This window comes from Euprymna scolopes, chromosome 10 (genome assembly GCF_053919585.1).
Source record: "Euprymna scolopes isolate OS-2025 chromosome 10, ASM5391958v1, whole genome shotgun sequence".
Lineage (NCBI taxonomy): Eukaryota > Metazoa > Mollusca > Cephalopoda > Sepiida > Sepiolidae > Euprymna > Euprymna scolopes.
Window position 1 is genome coordinate 100545917 of NC_136491.1, and position 14073 is coordinate 100559989.

The 14073-nt window shown below is 32.2% G+C and overlaps 1 protein-coding gene across 9 annotated transcripts in view; it reads right to left on the reverse strand.

The window, feature by feature from the left end:
- LOC145286169 (rab GTPase-activating protein 1-like) overlaps nt 1-14073 on the reverse strand; it is a 261723-nt gene that overhangs the window by 16561 nt on the left and 231089 nt on the right. For all 9 annotated transcript variants that reach the window (XM_080134953.1, XM_080134951.1, XM_080134949.1 and 6 more), the window contains 6 exons: nt 11732-11773; nt 10197-10325; nt 8778-8870; nt 8247-8357; nt 7558-7662; nt 4553-4636 (listed from right to left, as the gene is read on the reverse strand). In XM_080134953.1, the coding sequence (XP_079991079.1) occupies nt 4553-4636; nt 7558-7662; nt 8247-8357; nt 8778-8870; nt 10197-10325; nt 11732-11773 (564 nt within the window). The remainder of the gene's footprint in view (nt 1-4552; nt 4637-7557; nt 7663-8246; nt 8358-8777; nt 8871-10196; nt 10326-11731; nt 11774-14073) is intronic.

Here is a 14073-nt window from a genome sequence, read left to right on the forward strand (position 1 = left end):
AAGTGGCTTAAAAATATTTTTCATCATATCGTGATGTTATCATATTCAGTTTAACGTTTGTTTTACATGCTGACACGCGTTGAATGGATTTTAGAAATTGATTTCTAAATTAAATCTCTGACTAGGTCATTATTTATCCTTTGTTCTCTCAAAAACATCCTTATTGCCATCTATCACCTGATATCTCAACTGTTTTACATCTCTTAACTCATATCCATTAAAGTTGAAAATCTCTTTACATAATGCTGGACAATGTCAAGTCAAGTCATCTAATAAAGCATTATCATTTCCATCATCATCATCATCATCATCATCATCATCATCAGTGGCAGCGGCAGCAGTGAATTATCACCCATTCAACATCTGATTTACATACTGACATGTGTTGGACAGATTTTAGAAATTGATTTTTAAACTAACCAATCCCTGGCCAGTTCTTTATCTCTCAAATCCATTGTTATCACTTTTTTCTTTACACGTTTCCCTTGGCCTTCCCCCATAAATAGAATCATGCTACCTTAAGTGTTCTATATCTATTGACCCAAGAATGTGGCCATACTATAAAAATCTCCTTTTCTGCACACATCTTCCTATACTGGCCAGATTTAATCTTATTGAGAGCATTAGATCTAAGTTTGTCTTGAAGACTTAACTTTTCATATCCATCATATTATTCTGATATGATTTCTCTCCATACAACACGTTTTCAACCCTGACAGACCAGGCTTCACTATCATACATTATCATTGCATGCACATGCCTGAGAGACTCTTGCCTTAGTCGACAGGGGTAACTTTGCTGGTGAGTAATAGCAGATGTACCATGAACTTACTTCATCGACTTCTAACTTCTTACAATCAAACTAGAACCTGCTCCACCCTGTGCTCCATTGGTATCATTAAGGTAACAAAACGTCTGAACAATCTCAATAGTTTAATCATCCAGATATAATTTCTATGCAGCTGAGATCTCATCTATCTCTACAGTCTTGCAAATAAACTGCTCATCCTTTGCATTTGAGTAACTAATACTTACAATTATTGGGTCGGTGCAAAAATAATGTCGTTTTTGAGGTTCAACTTCAAAAGATCATAACTCCTTTCATAATAAACTTTATTAATCGAAATAAGAACCATTAAAATCGAGACATTTTTGCCAATGAAAAACAAATTTATTTATCCTATTAGCATAGAAATCCGGAGTTCTGAAAGTGATGAAGTCATTGAAGGCCAATTCGGCATCATATCAGCTTTTGAAGCATTTTTCGCACAGGAAGTTATCCAGATGCTTGAAAATGTGATAATCTGTGAGCGAGAGGTCTAGTAAATATGGCAGATGAGGCAGTCTCATAGTCCATTTCGTTCAGCTTTTGCGGGGTCAGTTGAGGAACCTGCGGGCGAGCGTTGTCATAGAGGAGAATTGGTCCCTTTATATTGACCAATCTCAGGCACATACGGTGGAGCTTCTGGTGCATTTCGTCAATTTGTCGACAGTACTTCGCCATAATCATTTCGCCTGGATTCAAGAAGCTTGGATGGATGAGAATAGCCACAGACCACCAAACAGTCACCATATCCTTTTTTGGTGCAATTTCGGCTTTGGGAAGTATTGTGGAGCTTCTCCGGTATGCAAACATTGTGCCGAACGTTACCGGTTGTCATAAAGGATCCACTTCTTATCACAATCCGCTTGAGAACTGGGTTGTTTTTGTTGCACAGAAGAAACGTAGAAGACACCTCAAAATGACGATTTGTTTGATTATTGTTCAATTCATGCAGCACCTATTTATCCAGAATTTTTGACTTCCCTATTTGCTTTAAATGGCGAACGATTGTTGAGTGGTCGATCTCAAGTTCAACAGCAACTTCTTGTGTGGTTTTGCAATGATTGGCTTCAATTAAGACTTAAATACTCGTTATCAAACTGCAGTAGGCTGGCCGCGACGATCTTAATCTTCGATGCTCTCGTCACCATTGCGAAATTTCTTGAACCACCGTTGTGCCACAGGTTCATTAGTGGTTCCTAGACCAAATGCATCACTGATAGCACAAGCTTTCTTGGCAGCTTTTCGGTCCAGTTTGAACAAGAACAAGAAAATCGTGCAGATTTAAATTTTGTCCATGCTGTCGAAAAGCCTGCAAAAAATTAATGAAGAGCTTAAGAACGGTAACGAATAACATGATTCGATAGAGCGAAAAATGCGCTTCAAAATGATATATAACATGGCTATATATATATCTCAATGAATCAATTGAGAAATCATGTAGAAAAGTAACATATGTGAGAAAACGATATTGTTTTTGTACCAAACTAATACCACAAAATACAGGGTTGCATCTGACTCCATTTACACAAACTGAACAAGAAAATTTTTGTCCTTTTGGAGGCTTTCAACACTACACTCACTAATCATTTTGGTAACATTCACTCACAGACCTTTACTTTCCATAACATCATTCTACCAAGTCTTAAACCTAACTAAACCTTTTCTTGTTTCACAGACAAGTACTAAATCATCTTATGCAAGCAACTCAGACAAAACCTCTATGATACAAACAGAAAGCAATGGGCTCTGTACAGATCCCTGATGTACCCCTACTCAAACATTAAAACTGTCACTAAATGTGACACCACTGTGAGGATTTCTGTACACTGAACAACATTCATCAATCACTCATTTGCCTCTATTTTATGCAAAGCTTACCAGGCAACCTTTCTTGGCAATTCGTCAAAAGCTTTCTTCAGATCCACAAAGGCAAAATACAGGCTCTTCTTACTGAGGTACTTTTCTTGCAATTCTCTCAGGATAAACATAGCACCAGTTGTACTTTGCTCAGACATAAAACTTAACTACATTTAATCTATGCTTAGCTTATTTACTGATCAATTTTTCTGTTAATCAGTTCCAGGACCTGATCCACCAATTTTAACTCTCTGTAAACATCTCTATTAAGTGTTTCCATTTTACCCTTGCAACAATTCACAATTGTAATAAGTTTTTAGTCTTTCAGTACAACTTATAATTGCATTTCTCTGATATTTTGGCAATAATCAGCGTCTTCTCTAATTTTATGTGTGGTGCTACTGGAACTGGTGAAAAGGCTAAACAGTATCTTCACTTTTTTTTTGTTCAGTATTTGTATTTTGAAATGTTTTATTGAAATAAAATATAAACAAGCCGAGCATACGGGTTCCCCCTCCATGAGTGAATAAGTCTGGAGATATCCCAATTAACTTTCACCATGACTAATGTTTGTGCAAAATTTCGAAAAAATCCATATTAAGAAAAGTGTGAACAAATGAACAGACGAACGATTTTGCGTCAATTTTACCCTTATACTACCCTCCAGAAGGGTAACCAGACTTATCCTGGAAAATCTGTTCTGGCAAAAATTTACTTTCACCATGACTAATGTTTGTGAAAATTTTTTTTAAAAAGACTAAGGTGTGGTTATTGAGAATAGTGCAAACAAACAAACGGATGAACAGGAACAAATTATTAGGTCCAATCCCTCCTTTGTCGAGGGACCAATAAAGACATTATTAACAAGTGTACAATACAAAAATAACAAAATTATAAAGATACAAATAACACAATTAGTCTTTATTTACACCTTTCTTTTTTTAAATTTTATAATAAATATCTATGAAATTATTGAAATCAAAATATAATTTGCAATAATGTCCTTTTTATATTTAATTTCAATAAATCACTTCAAAATACAAATATTGAATAACAAAATAAGCAAAAGTACTGTTTAGCTTTTCCACCAGTTTGCACAGTGGAATGCAGAAAATTAGGGAAGACACTAACTGACTATTACTGATCATTTCAATGCGTGTTTAACCTGCACCCTTTAACATTTCTGTAACAACATTCAAGGGTCCTGCAGCTTTACTCTTCATCTTACCCACAGCTTCCCATACTATTTCTTTCTCAATTCTTATGACATTTCAAGATACTGTTTCTGCAACTTCTAAATTTTCTTGGTTAAGCCATGCATATTTGTAGAGTAATAATTCCTTTTCTGATTCTTGTCCAGAATTTCTTCTTTATAAGAAAAAAGAAAATAAAGAAAAATCTGTATGCTGTAGGTCCAAGTGACAAATCAAAAATATGTTTAAAAAATTATGCAAATTCATCAAATTTTTATCTTTATTTTTAAGCGAGTAATGGAAATTCATAGGCATTACAATATATATTTTGTAAGTTTGAATTGTAGAGTTATCTCTTTTTGTTTATTTTTAAAATCATTTTCAAAATGGCAGACAAGGTAGCTGCTCTTCTGTTACTCATAAAATTTCATTTTCTTATTTAAAAATAAAACTACTCCATCAATTTACATGATTTTTGGAATATGATATTTTCATTTCATCACAAGTATGTACAGCATTCAGATTTTTCTTTATTTTTGTTGTTTAATATTGGAGGAATTCTGGAGAACCAAAATAAAATGCAATATTAGTCTACAAATGTTTTTGATCTACATTTTGTAGTGATTCTACTTTTCTATTTTGCAATACACATTTAATATCCAAAATCCAAATTTACCTGCTTATAATCTGTAATTATGGCACTGTTTCTGTTGATTTCAGTTTCTGTTCTGTCCAATTCTCGTCGGCACATTTCTTTCAGCTGTGAGAGAATTACAAGGATGAAAGATTAATTTAATCAGTAATTTCAGGAGATCAAAATTAAAAAAAAAAATTTTTAATTATAATTTATTACCAGAGATGTCAAAGGGTAACATAAATTAAAAGGGGTTTATATTATAATCAAACAGTTTTCATCTGTGTTACTCACTTATAAGTTTCAAAATTATGGTAAAATTGTTCCAAATTTGACATGAAGCACTCTTGGCATACCCACTGACTATAAAAATGCTTTAGATATTTTCAAGATTTCAAGGTAGTTCTATAGTCATATTTTAAAAATCAAGACACTTCAAGTCCTCAAAATACCACCATTTTGACGTGTTTTCACATGCAATAAAAAAAAAAAGAAAAAACTTACAGGATTTATTTCCCACAGAAATAAATATAGTTAACTGCCCTAAAACATTAAAATGGCCCTAAAATCTAAGATTATTTTACATTAAATTTTTATACGATTGTTGATTATATATGAACACTGAAAAACTTAGAAATGAAATTAAAAAAAACAAAAATATTAAAATTTAATATAAATCTTAGATTTTAGGGCCATTCCAATGTTTTAAGGCAGTTAACTATATGTAGGTTATTTTTGTGGAGGTGGTTGACAACTTCTGTTTATCACAGATTCCAGCAACTTACTCACGGTGCACAGGAGACTGATTGGTCTGTAATGAGAGGGAGATGACCAATCTCTGGAATTTTTAAATATGGGGCAAACTGATTAAGCTTTCCAGAGTGTTGAAAAGCATTTCTCCTTAAAGTAACATTTAAACAGCTTTGTACATATGGGAGCTAGTTCTGGTTGAAGCTTTTTGAGTACTATGACTGGAATGCTGTTGGGGCCAGTTGCTATACTGGAATCAAGGGTTTTGAGGAGCTTGGCAATATCACATACAGATATTTGTATGTCGCATAGTGTGTTTTCAGTCACAGGAGGAAATATGGGGGTAGGTGGCCTTGATCAAAAGGGTAAAATTTGCTGCAAAGTTCTTGACAAAGAGTTTTTCTTTGTAGGATGCTAATGAAATTACATCAGGTCTATTGATGATGGTAGGGATAGAGGACACACTTTTGTTCAGGACTGTTTGTTATTTACCAAAACTGGTGAGAACTAAGCCACTGCTCAGCTACTTTAAATTTGATGTACTAAGCATATGAATCTCTTGCATTCTTTATTACTTTTTTATAATGGTTGTTGGCAGTCCTTAAGGTGGATCTATTACATTGAAAGCAATGGAAATAGTGATTTCTGTATACAATGGCAGCGACACATTCTGTTGGGCCTTTGCTGGAATTTTGGGTTATCAAGCGGCCTATACTGACAATTAACCATTTAGTCAGGTCAGATACTATAGAGGACACATTCTTTTGAACACTGAGTGCAGAAGTATATCTGATATAAATGTTCAGAAGTTATCTCAATCAGCTATAGAGTATTGATATACGGTACGATACAGAGGTACATCTGAGGGTTTATTACATTTTGATTTTATCTTAAGCGAGACAACTGAGTGATCAAAAGATACCAATTGAGACAGAATAGAGAATTAGCACATTTGTGGGCAAGTTGTAAGAAAAAGGTCAAGAAGATTTGCAGATTGTCAGAGTTAGGTATATGGATGGGTTTATGAACAATTTGTGATAGGTCATAGGCAATCAAGAAATTATGACAGTACCTTCCCTCATCATCCATCTTGTTTGAGTGGACTAGATGTTCAACATTGTTAACATTGAAATCTCTGCAGTCGTGAATGTTAGCCAAGGGATGGATAGACAGAATGTGGTCAATTTTCTCAGAGATACTCTAAACGATAGAACCCCTGCTGTTATGGGGACGATAGAGGGCAAATATGAATGCTGTGTTGAGAGCAAGTGCTACTCTGAAGCACATATCAGGCAAATTAGAATCTTCTTCGGAGATGTCTACCACAAAAAAGTAAATACTTATTAGTTTCAAAGCCATTGATTAGAATTACATTAAACGTGACATAACCATTAGGATGTGCTGTAGGGAATGAATATACTACTAATACTACTCTGTGTGTATGGTGGAGGGGAAGCAACAAGATGTTTGTTCACATTGCATTTTAATTTTTGCATGCCGATACAAATGGGGAAAACAAGGAGCAACGAGTGAATTCCAACGGTACGCAGAAAGAAACTATTAAAGCCGGAAATTTTCCAGCATCTTGACAATGCAATTAAATTATGGTTAGTTGAGTGGAAAGAGGTATGTAAATTGCAAGGATACAAGTACAGGAAGGTCATCAGAACATATCCTATGGAAGTATTTGTAAACTAAGCACAGATGCAAGAGGGGCTTGAGTTTAGCAGACAATAGGGGATCTATTAGGTTAAAAACGATTTTTTGCATCCTATCTGAGGAGAGGCTAATGGTTAGCGTCAGCAACAATACTCCATGCATGGGTAAATGGTTTTATAGTGATATAGGATAGTGGCTGGCATAAGTTTTCTAGCCTGACAGAGTCCAGACCTTGTGTCAAATTTGGCAGCATCTTGTATACACTTATTCTACTTCATGTTGTCAAAGAATGTCAGACAGGAATTTAAATTTTGGATTTTCAGAAAGAATGCTAACAATTGGTGGTTTGAAAAGCATTTTTTATATTATTCACATTATATTAAGAAAAAGTCATTCATAAATGAGAATAAATCTATAAATTATCTAATAAAAAAAGATTGCTCAAAAATGAAAACAAATGTTGATAAAAAAAAAACTTGAGCTATTAATCTTTAAAAAAAAAAAAAAAAACAATTCAAAGAGATACATTCTAATTCAACTAAATAAAAAAGAAAAGAAACATTAGTTCTTTTGATAATTCTTAATTCTGTTATTCATTTTTAAATATTAAAATAATTTGTTTAGTAATGCATTTTTACCTGCTGTGATTCCAGTTCCAACCTTTTCTTTTCTTCTTCCAGTTCTATCAACATAGTTTTTGCTTGGGCATAATCCTTCTCTAACATTTCACATCGTTCTTCAGTCTAATGCAAAAAAAAAAAAAAAAAAAAAAAAATTTTTTTAAATTAATCTTTTTTTAATTAAATTAAAATTTGAACAATTCTACAAATACTATTTAGCAATATCTTCTTCGTAAATAAAATTGACATAATTTCTTTTTTAAAATTCTTTTAAACAATTGGTAATCATATTAAACACTACTTTACTGTGGAGAAAAACATTTGTAATGTTCACATTTCCTTTTCGATGACAAAATGTATATTCTTAAAGAAAAATGAAAATGGTTATAGTTATTTAATTTTTGTAACTCTTCAAAACATGGGCAAGACACCAGGGACTAACTCTGAAATGCGGGTGAAACCCCAAAGACTAACTCTGAAACATGGGCAAGACCCTGAAGACTAACTATATATTGAATCAAGGGTCTAGTATACGATTTAATGTTTTAATTTTTGTTATTTGACATTCATTAACATAAATTTATTGTATAAATATGTTCAAATTTAAAAGATGATTTCTAATAATCGACACTTACATCATGAAAGAACTTAATGAAAAAAAGAAAATTAATGAAAAATGAATTTCTTCGCTTCTTAGTAATACTTACCACATCCAGGTTGTTCCTAAGGGTTAATTTACTGGTGACGAGCTCATGTGCCAAATCATCATTTTCCTGTTCCAATCGCATGTTCGCTTCTAACAAGCGTTTATTTTCTCTCTATAATACGGAAAAAAAATGCATTAAAATTATTTTTATTCTGCATATGATAAAACAATATGGTAGACATGAATGAAACAATTATAATACTATTCACTACATTCACTCTCCACAAGGAGCCGACCTCTTCAGTTAATACCAACAATAAAATGAAGAGAAAAAAAAAAAACACGAAATATTCTTCTATGAACAAGTTCTTTTAACAGTGAAAGGTTTAGGGAAAAAAAAAAATTTTTAATTTAATAAAAATAATTGTAACGTTCGATTTTCTAAATTTCAAATTAAACTTGTGGAATAATATTTTTAATAATGTGGCCAAAATTCTTTATTAAAAAGATAAATTATTATTTGAAAGTGACAAAAAGAAACCTGTCCATTTATAACATGGGTGACAACAACAAACATGAAGCTTTCTTTTACCTCGACTCTTTCGATTGGATCTTCCTGTTGTAATTCTTGTTCTTTCAGTGACAAATATTCTTTTTCATACTTTTTGAGTCGTTTTACTGTTACCTGCAATATATGAAATCACCATAAACATTTAAGAGTTGGTTTTACACCTTAAACAGAATACTTTGTTGAATCTGCAGTTAAATTATCAAAGGAGATGTGAACAGACATCAACTATTAAAAAGAAATAAAAAATACATTTAAAAACGAAATCATCCAAAGACAATTTCTGACACTATAGAGTTCAACAATTGATATAATTGAAATAAAGAATATTATTCAATACATAAAAATATAAGTCTTAAACTTGTCACTTCCACAGATGTGGTAGCAGTACTCCATCTTAGGACGTATCTGACTTTTAAAGGATTACATCAAAGGTCATATATTTTCTGGAATGGTAGAAAGAATGATCTAATCATTTTTCCAGAAACCATAGCAGCAGATTAGATATACATCTTCCATTTTATAACTGGACTAAATGCTAGTTTTATAATCTAACTAAAACAAAGGGATTCCTCATCGAATCCTTTGATTGGGTGAAAATAAAAATTCAAGCAGTGGTTGTGAAAAAGTTGGTTGTTTTGTTTCATGGTATATCAATCCTTTTTTAATAATTTAATGATGTATCCTATCATTTTAGTAAAAGTTTTTATGCTTCAAGTTTTTTATATCTTCAAATATTTATTCATGGTGTTTGGTTTGGTTGTTTTGTAGAGGAAAATTGTTTTTATTTTTGTCTTTGCAGAACATGATTAAGTTTTGCAAATGGAAAGGAAAAAACAATAACATCAATGTTTGGTACATTTTAAGTAAAAGAGAGTATCATCAGACAATCTGATCTTGTAGCACCAGGGTAATGAAAAGAGAGAAGCTTGGTTTTAAGGATATTAAGAGTAAGTAACCCCATCTCCCCTATTGCACATGTGCCTCAGATCAGAAAAGAGAACTTCTGGATAAACAACTTATTGAAACGGCTACTGCACAATATCTATATTGTCAGGGTTAGTATCTAAGAAGAGACCTTTCAGATTATCTGCTCATTGGAGTCTGCTTCTGACTTGTCACAACAGTTCCAATTTATTTGCCTCCCAACCTTTGTAAAAGTCAGTTTTAATAAGAGGAAAATCCAGCTCCTCAAAAATAGTACTCTGAATTGGGATAAAAATTAAAAATTGCCTAAGTCTACAAGGATTTCTCTTTCACTGACTGAGGACAGAAAAGATGAAGTGTAGTCTCAGAACAGATACAACACTTTGCTCCTCGCCAAAACACAGTCCATGAATATGTGAAGAAATATTTCATTAATCAGCCTCAATACTCAAAGATGAAGATTGCCAATCTCTTAAAGTTATCAAACTGATAATGCCGTAAATAACTCGTACTTACCTTCATGCTAATTGCAGTCTGAAGTAACTCTTTGGCAGCATCCTCTGAGCGGTACCGTTTAGGTAGATGAACTCTAAAATATTTCAAGACACCTTCAAAATCAAGTGCCAATAGATCTTTCCGTGACATCTTTAAAGAGAGAAAAAGTAGGAATTAACATTATTACAGTAATTGATGACAAAAATGTTTTCAGAAAACAATTTTCTAAAGAAAAAAAGCAAACTCAATATATTTGAAAATTTGCCGTTACTGTGCACACAGGTTCAAGAGTGTGTAGAACTCACATGTGCCATTGTGGTTAGCTGGTCGATATATATCAACTTCACACCCTTTTATGTCAAAGTAGTGCTGTCAAATTCCCAAACAACATTCTCAATGATATTGTCCGATGGGCCCTAGTGCGATACCACATGCTGCTTCTTGACAATAATCGCCAACCCCAAAACAATTTCTGTGGTCTTCTCTTCGTTTCTTGTTCTGGCTGTGTTGCTGTTTCTCACAAATTGACTGCTGAAGGTAATCACTGATTCACAAGTATAAAAAATGTAACATTTTCTCTTGGGCAGAACCTCGGTATTTTATCAGTGTAGCTGGTTCTGAAAGATTTTGCCCCTAGGTCAAGTAATTGCTATGATACAACAGGGCCCTAATTGCATTGGCAATTAGGTGTGCTATTTGTAAAACTAGCTGCTTTAGACTTACCAATCCAATAGGACATCCAATGAAATTTCTTGATATTTATATATTGGGTTTGAAAAATTTATTCAATAGGTATATACAATTCTGTTATATATATTAAAAAATAAAAAATAAAACATTTGGAAACTTAAATAAATGACAGAAACTATACTTGAACTAGATTTGAGTAGAAAAACCTGTGATTTACTTAACACAAAATGACTGAGTGCAGCTTTAATCTTTATTTGTCTCCCTCATGAGGGCAGAGTTAGACACAAAGCTGGTTTGTAATGTGGGAAAAATCCAGCTCCAAAGAGGACATGCCAGATTATGACAAAATAAAAATTGCTTTAATTTAGAATTTCTTTTACTGACAGAGGACAAAACAAATGATATGTAGCATTAGAACAGATACTACACTTTGCTCATAGCCAAAAGATTAAGGAGTACATCATTTCAATGTAAATTGAAAATGACAAATCATTCACATTCTTTTTTAAGTAAATTAACTGCTTTAAAATACTTTGTTATTTCGACAAATTAAGGCAGGTTTATGAGAATTACTTATTTCCACCATTTTATTATTAGAAATAATTTAATTGAATTAATGGATGCTGATCAGTTTAGGTAGCAGGCGAATGCCAAAGAAAACACGAGAGGAAACAACAAGGATGGATTTGAAAGACATAAATAAAGGCATGGCCAGCCAGAGAAAGGTTAGTTTGAAAGTTAATTTTTAAAAGCCACCCAACATGTAAAATAGACATGAAGTTGTTGATGAGAAAAGATGATTGGTCTTCAATAAATGGTTTTCTCACTAAATGATTAAGAACATACCTTAATCTGAAAAAACTTACCTTGAGTAAAGCCAGGGCAATGTTAAAAATGACATCTTTACCCTGAAAATGAATTGAAATTGAATAATGTATATAAAAAAAAAGCAATTATCAAAAAAATCTACCCAAGGTACAAGTATAAGAGACAATTTTTGAATTAGAATAAAAAAAAAACTTATAAAGAAAGGCAGTTGTCTGTGTGTATGTTTGTATGATTTGCTAAAAAAAGTAAGACAAAACAAACACCCACAGTGTTGGTATTTTCTTGATTGGCACTGACCTAGATGAATAATACCTAAAATTCAATATATGTACAAAGTAAAGGAGAGTAGCTGACTTTTCAACCAAGGAGCTAATTTCTTTATGAGTGGTGTATGTGTGTGTGTGTGTGTATGCACAGAGAGGAGTGGGCTGGGTGGAGAAGATAGAGAGAATAGGGAGAGGAAAGGGGAAACCGAGGGAGAGGGAAAGAGAGAAAGAAGTTTTAATAGATATACATTACACATCCCCCCCCCCCCCAGTCAATGTTGGCTACCCACGCTAGTAATAAAGAAAGCAATAATCACTCAATGTCAGGTTTCTCACTGACCATTTTGACCATTACACTCCTTCCATATTTGATTTTTTATTTTGTGTGATCAAACTAATGGGATCACATCCTTATTAATGTACATAGCTTTTCTAAGAATTAGAATTGTTTTCCCCAATTTGAACTTAACATTGAATACAAAATTTCAATTAAAGAAAATCTACAAATTTTTTTACATAATAAATTTCCAACTCAACCAACTTCAAAAACTATGTGTTCATCCACTTTTTGTCAACAAATAAGTAATAATTCAAATAATTGCAGTTCTTGCTTACAACAAACTATATAAAAAGTTCCACAAACAGATGTACGCACATCTAAATTGGAGGTAAGTGAAGAAAAAGGCAGACTGAGGAAGTCTTGGAATTACTCAAGTCAAAGAGGACCTTAAGCAATGGCACATCAAAACAAATGTAAATGATAGAGTTTCATGGAGAAAATTCACTTTCCGGTATGCATGTGAAAGTATTATATTTAGTTATGTAAGAAGATTGTTTTAAAAGATATATCACAATTTATTAATTTTCAAAGTAAATTTAAGTAGTATAGATGGTAATAGTAATTATGATCCAGTGAGTCATGGGTACGTCTAGTAGTTATTAAAGAGAGAAACTCGTGAAATCTGATATAAACTAAGTTAAAAAAAGAATAAAACTATAAGAGATTGCTACATTTATTTAAACCAGTGTTGAGAATAACCCTCCCCCATTGTAAATAAGAAACTAGACAATAAAATTTTAACTTTTAAATTTATTTTTCATTTGAATTTGAAATAAACTTTAAAATTTAAAATAATTCTAATTAAAAACAAAAACAAGAATATTCATTTAACTTCAATATTAATGCACTAAGTGTTTTTATATGTAAATTTTTCATTTAAAAATCTTGTTGACCATTTTTATATTCCATTCCCTTGTCACAAAAGTGATGGTCTTATTCTGCTCTATTGTTATTTTCATAGTAGTTGTTCGACAGAGATCCAATCTATGGTTCCCATCTCAAAACATTAACAAAAACCTAGCTATAATCATTGCAAAGAACTTTCCTTTCTTCTGTGTACCTAAACCCAAATAGAACTTCCATGAACAATGTTTCTTTCCAAGATCTTCCCAACTGTACAATACCGTGGAACTGCTTCTCTGCATGCTACAAGATAGCAGTTTTCAAATCTAATGCTAACAAAGAGGCATCAAGCTATTCTCTTAATCAAATTTTACCCATTACACTCATTGTTTTAAATCCTTTCATAGCATTGTTCATCCTCTAATAATTTCATTAAACTTTATAATAAAATAATTTAAAAGTACATATGTTTTTACCAATTCCAACACTACTTCAACTATCATAGGACTTTCACACTAAACACGTGTAATTGTGGGTACCAGTAAGGAGTCTTGATTTAAAGATTATAAAAATGAAATCTTATTTTACATCATTATTAATGCTAAATATTCAAACATGAAATTCTAATTTTAGCATTTATAAGATAATTTATACTTTTTAAAAGACAAATTTTTTGGTTATAGTCAGCTAATCTCCCTTAATTTTCCGCATGGCACCAACGGATCTGGTGAGAAGGCTAAACAATAATTTCACTAATTTTGCTATACAATATTTATATTTCAAAGTGATTTGTTTAAATAAAATATAAAAAAGGTTATTATTGAAAAGTATACAATAAAAATAAAATTATACAGACAAAAATTGCACTTTTATTAACACAATCAGTGCAAAACAAATAAAATAATACAATTAGTGCAAATAATATCCAAAT